Source organism: Papaver somniferum, chromosome 1 (assembly GCF_003573695.1).
Source record: "Papaver somniferum cultivar HN1 chromosome 1, ASM357369v1, whole genome shotgun sequence".
Lineage (NCBI taxonomy): Eukaryota > Viridiplantae > Streptophyta > Magnoliopsida > Ranunculales > Papaveraceae > Papaver > Papaver somniferum.
The window spans coordinates 158,643,019-158,648,344 of record NC_039358.1 but is presented as its reverse complement, the minus strand read 5'-3'; the positions used below and the strand labels follow the sequence as shown (position 1 = coordinate 158,648,344).

Below are 5,326 nucleotides of genomic sequence, written 5' to 3'. Positions count from 1 at the left end.
TATTTTCTCTTTATTTCCCTTCTGATCAAGTTTTTTTTAACATTTTTCAATACATTTTTCTTGTTAAACTCTTAATTCTCTTAGTAATTTACTCATATATTCTTGGTTAGGAATAATCTTTAATTCGCAGGTATTAAAACCTTAGATTTTCTTGTTTTTTTTTTTTTTTTTTTTTTTTTTTTATTTTTTTTTTGCACAAAGAAATGAGTAGAATAATGTCGAATTCTGAGAAGGAGGCGTTGTTTATGATACTACAGGCCCTCTATGAAGTGCATTATGAAAAGACTGCTCACAAGTAAGCTTTTCTTTCGAAATCTTGAACATGTTTTTGATATTTTGTCAATTTGAGATCAAATTTCTTGTTGTTGTTTTGAACAATAGGTTTGAGCAAGAATCTGGTATTTTCTTTAACATCAAGTATTTCGAAAATGAATTACGAAATGGCAATTGGGACGAAGTTGAGAATTACCTTCTTGGTTTTACTGAGTTAACCAGCAATCAACACTCGGTTAAGCTTTTCTTTGAAATTAGGAAACAAAGGTACTTGGAGGCATTAGACAGGTATATAATCATTCACCGGAATTATCAATTACTCCCTGTGTCCCAGGAAAGGTGGCACTTTCACTTTTTCAGGTCTAGTTTTAGCCAAAAGTGGCAAAGTGAAAGTATCACTTTTCCTTAGACGGAGGTATTATGTGTCAGAATGCTGCTACGAATGAATACTGATTAATGTAAAATAGGAAGCAAACTGAAAAGGCTATGGATATGCTGGTAAAGGACTTGAAGGTTTTTAAGACATTTGACGAAAAGGTGTATTCGGATATGACTGGACTCTTGGGATTGGAGAACTTCAGGTAGTATATTTGTGAAAATTATTGTGGTCAGTGCAGGCAGTTGAATCATAGTGCAATGTCTATCTCATTATTGTGTGTGCAGGGAAAATGAGCACCTTAAGATGTATGTCGATGAAAATTCTGCACGTGCAATTTTGTTCGATGCAGCCAAGGATTTGATTCAAGCTAATCCACTTTTCAAGGACAAGTTGGAATTTCCTATTCTTGTGAAGTCTGAGGCTAGAATCTCTCTATAACCAGAGGTACCGTAATTGTCTATTTTATATGTATTGAGACATTTAGTTTTCTGTACTAGCCAGAAAGAATGGTTTGTAAGTGTATGTTTGTATTGAATTTGTTTGTTTCCAACCAGTAATTGATATAACTATGTAATGATTAATGCAGCTTGATTAGGCAGATCCTCCCTCCTCAACAGGAGGAGAACCTGATGTCCAATCCCTTTCCATTGAGACTCGTCCCTCAACTGGAGGAGAATCTGAAGTCCAATCCCTTTGGATTAAGACCCGTCCCTGCAGGTTATGCATATCGTAACGTACAAAACAATGAAGGTGTAGCTTCATTCGCGAAATATCAGGTACGGAATCTGGTTTACTCATTATGGTTTATCATGTATGTGTTATTATTCCTGGAGATTTTGATAATTGTAATGTTGCTTTGTATTACACTTACGCATTTTTTTTTTACTGTTATCATAACCTTCATATTTAGAATATTAAGATCATTGTAATCAAACCCAGTAATTTGGACAATATCAAATTGGATTTTGCTAGAACTCTGAGAATGCATGGCTTACACTGGCCAAGGCAGCTGATGAGGTCACTATTACCTGTATCAATGAAATTAAGGAACAGGATCAATGTCGATCTTTGTGTCTTCCTGATAAATTGAAATGTAACAAGGTAGCGTTCTCTCTTAGTATTTTGAACCTGATTTCGAATACTGTTTATGTTTTTGTTTCTATTTTTCATTGCAATCACTTGACATTTGGGTCTCTTTTTCTTGTAATTCTGAAATATGCTATTGTATAATTACAATTATCCAAAAGCCAATTTGATTTATGCTAAATCATGTCCTTAAATGAATTTTCAGATATCAAGGTTGATGTGTGCTAATTCAGGTCGTTCTATATTAGCGCTAGCATCAAACGCCATGCATCTTCTTTGGAAATGGGAGAAAACTGAGGTAATATGTTTAGCAAGTTACTGTCCCCTGTGAAAGTTAGAACATGGTTACGGTGGATTTTATGGTAACATGCTTTGTTTTCTAGGCGTCAGCCAGTGTTTTCCCTGAAATATGGGAACCGAGAAGTGGTAAGCTGATGGTGAATGACTTAGAAGATGTTACCAATAAAGAAACTGAGCCTTGTTTCTCTATGTCGAATAATGAAGTTCATCTGATTTCAACATCGGGTGGAAACATTTCTGTCTTCTCAACGGCAACATTTGAGGTAATCTAGCAAACAATTGCGTCAGTATTTTACTATGGGTTTTATATAATGCTCTAGATTTTGATTTTCTTGATTTCTTACGGTACGACATAGAGATTGAGTGCATTCATGCCCCCACCACCTGCCTGTACTTGTCTCATTTTCTACCCCGAAGACAACAACATATTGATTATCGGTGCAGAGGATTCAAACATCATGATATATGATCTCCGTAAAAATGCGGTATGGTTATTTGCATATGGATACAAATAATTGTCTACATCTATGCTGATCTGGTTAAAAAGTCGCCGTTTTTCCTTTTTGTTGCAGATTATTGAAACTCTTAAAGGTCACTTGAAGAAAATCACAGGTTTGGCATATTCTAAAGAACTGAAAGTGCTAGTTTCATTGGATGCAGAGACTCAGGTTCATATTGTGTTTCATGGCTTTTCTCTAAAAGTGTTTTAATTTTTTGGTTAGGCATCAAAAAATTTCCTGTATCGCGCATATAATATTAGATCATGTTATGTGGTGTAGATTTGTGTGTGGAAATGCGATACATGGGATAAGCAGAACACAGCAGCCTTGCAAATTCCAGCTGGGAGAAATTCTGCTTCAGCTATCGGTGTACAATATCAGAATGACCAGATTCATTTCCTTGTGGTGCATCAAATGCACCTTGCTATATACGAAACAGTAATCTTGAAGCGTCTTAAACAGGTAAATTTTATCCTTCAAATTGAATTATGTATATATCAATTTAACTCTAAAGCACTTGGTTTGGTTAACTTATTTCTATTTTTTTTTTCTTTGCAGTGGGTTGTGCCTAAATCTTCTGCGCATATCACTGATGCAACATTGTCCAGCAAAAGTGAAATGATATTTGCCAGTTTTCTTGATGCAACCATTTTAATTTTTGGAGTTGCAAACCTTCAACCTGTGTGGCGCATTCAACCATCTGCGTATCTCCATGCAATTTCGAGGTACTAAAATTTGTTATTTTGCTTCACGGATTGGTTAATTCGTATAGTAATAGCAACACCAGGTCGCCATTTGTTAACTGATAAAGCTAAATCTGTGAAAAAGATAGGCCACCACAACAAGCATTCTAGTGGCCAGTTATATCTAAGAAGACGTTTGTGTTAGGCATCAGTAATCGCCTTCTGCAATTATTAATGTGATTATAGTTTTTGTTTTCTTGTATTGCAGCCCCAATGTTTACCCGACTGCGATTGATGCTCATCCAACAAAGAATCAGTTTGCATTAGGACCGTCAGATGGTGGTGTTTGTGTCATAGAGCCCCTTCACTCATAGTACAAAAATAGGTAACCACTACTGCAGTGCCAGCTGTTAATAATGTATGTATCCCAATGGCCGCGATCATTCTTAATGGAAGTTGCTAGTTCTGAATGTAAAAAATTAATCATTTTAAATCGATAAGTTTAGAGTTGCGAGTAAAATTCGAAATTGTAAAAATCAATATGATTTTATTTATTTTTTTCTAAAGAATGACCTGGGATATGTATTTTACAGATCCAATGTAAACAGTTATACAAGTAAACAGAGATTATATAATATACAGGTCTTCTTTTTCTTCGGTTGATCGATGTTCTTAGTTACTACTATTTTTATTATTATAGATTCATACTCGGCTTATGTTGTTTGGTTTGACCATCACTCTACTTGAAATTCATTTATTAGTCTCGGGTTTTATTAGAGTGCTTTCCAGGCACAGCAGAAATTGTCAGTCATAATTCCAAGAACGGGGTTCGCCATTCCTTAAATTCTCGTATAAATAAGTGCGGAAAGAGTACGTATCATTTCTCAAACTTCGCATCTCTGGGTGTTTTCTCAACGATTCCTAAATGACTTTCCTATTTCCAAGAATGACTTTTCTATTCCAAGAAAAAGTCGATTAAGAATAAGTCGATTCAACACTAAATAACATTATCTCCGGCTTGAAAACTTCCTGGACATTGTCGATTAAGTTAAAACGTGCACGTTTAGCTAATAATTTGATGACGTCAGGATCCTAGGCATTTGTTTATATAAGCAAGTCAGTTTCTACTTTTAAGGTTCAAAAGTCAGACTTTCCGAATTTCAGACTCCGTTGGCAGAAAAAAACTGCGAACTCTACAATTATACATACATTGATCAAGTGCTAGCTTAGTAGATCTCTCGATCAATTTCTATTTTGATCCGTAACTGCTCGTTGATATTCTCAATAATAACAAATCAACCATGAAGCCATCTGTTGCAAAACTTTTTCTTTCTTCTCTTCTCCTCCTCTTCTTCAATCTAATTCTCACATTAACGTCCCCAACATATACAACCATGGTTTCAGCTTATGATGATAACCATCACCTTGAAAACCCTGATAATCGATACAACAAAACCATTTATCACTCCATCAAAGCAGGAGGTGGCGGAGGTTCCAGCGGCGGTGGTGGTCGTGGCGGCGGCGGAAGTTCCAGCAGTGGTGGTGGTCGTGGCGGTGGTGGAAGTTCCAGTGGTGGTCGTGGAGGCATCAGTGGTACTGGTTCCAGGGGAAGTGGTGGTGGTCGGGCCGGCAGTGGTAGTACTGGTTCCAGTGGAACGGGTACCGGTGGGGTTATTGGAGGAGGAGTTATTGGGGATTCAGGTCGTGGAGATGGAGGCACTAATAATCGTGATGGTCGCAGTGTCAGCTCTGCTGTTGATAATGGTTTGCCTCTTATTGTTGTGGTGACTGCCGTTACAACTTCTCTGATCGTCTCGTTCTCATCCTTCAGCTAAAGGTGGAAACCTGAATAAGAGCTGTATCAACTCATTCTTTGTTGTGCATAAAGAAAATGAAAAGTAAAAAACAAAAAAAGGGTGCAGTTAGCGACTTGTATTTTTTTTTTTTTTGAAGCATGTTATTTATTAAAACACTAAAAAACTATTACACGGAGGGATATAATACCCCTAGATTCATCGATTACAAGATCTTGGAGCAGAAAACCAATCTTCTGATCGGAGTTGCATCGGTGGGGGATGTCGGAGTCGAAGGTTAGAAGGCCTTCG

At 36.8% G+C, this 5,326-nt stretch overlaps 2 protein-coding genes across 2 annotated transcripts; both read left to right on the top strand.

Moving 5' to 3' along the window:
- Positions 1-215: 215 nt before the first annotated feature.
- On the top strand, positions 216-3,629 carry LOC113352841 (protein TOPLESS-like). The gene is made up of 13 exons (XM_026596609.1): positions 216-295; positions 382-561; positions 741-854; positions 937-1,086; positions 1,239-1,428; positions 1,625-1,753; positions 1,944-2,036; positions 2,122-2,301; positions 2,395-2,523; positions 2,611-2,706; positions 2,818-3,000; positions 3,097-3,263; positions 3,490-3,629. Exons 1-13 carry the CDS (start codon positions 216-218, stop codon positions 3,593-3,595), a joined length of 1,797 nt encoding a protein of 598 aa, XP_026452394.1. The 3' UTR covers positions 3,596-3,629.
- A 986-nt stretch (positions 3,630-4,615) lies between these two features.
- Positions 4,616-5,056, top strand: LOC113352834 (glycine-rich protein 23-like). Its single transcript, XM_026596603.1, has one exon. The coding sequence runs from the start codon at positions 4,616-4,618 to the stop codon at positions 5,054-5,056; it is 441 nt and encodes a 146-aa protein (XP_026452388.1).
- Positions 5,057-5,326: the final 270 nt, after the last annotated feature.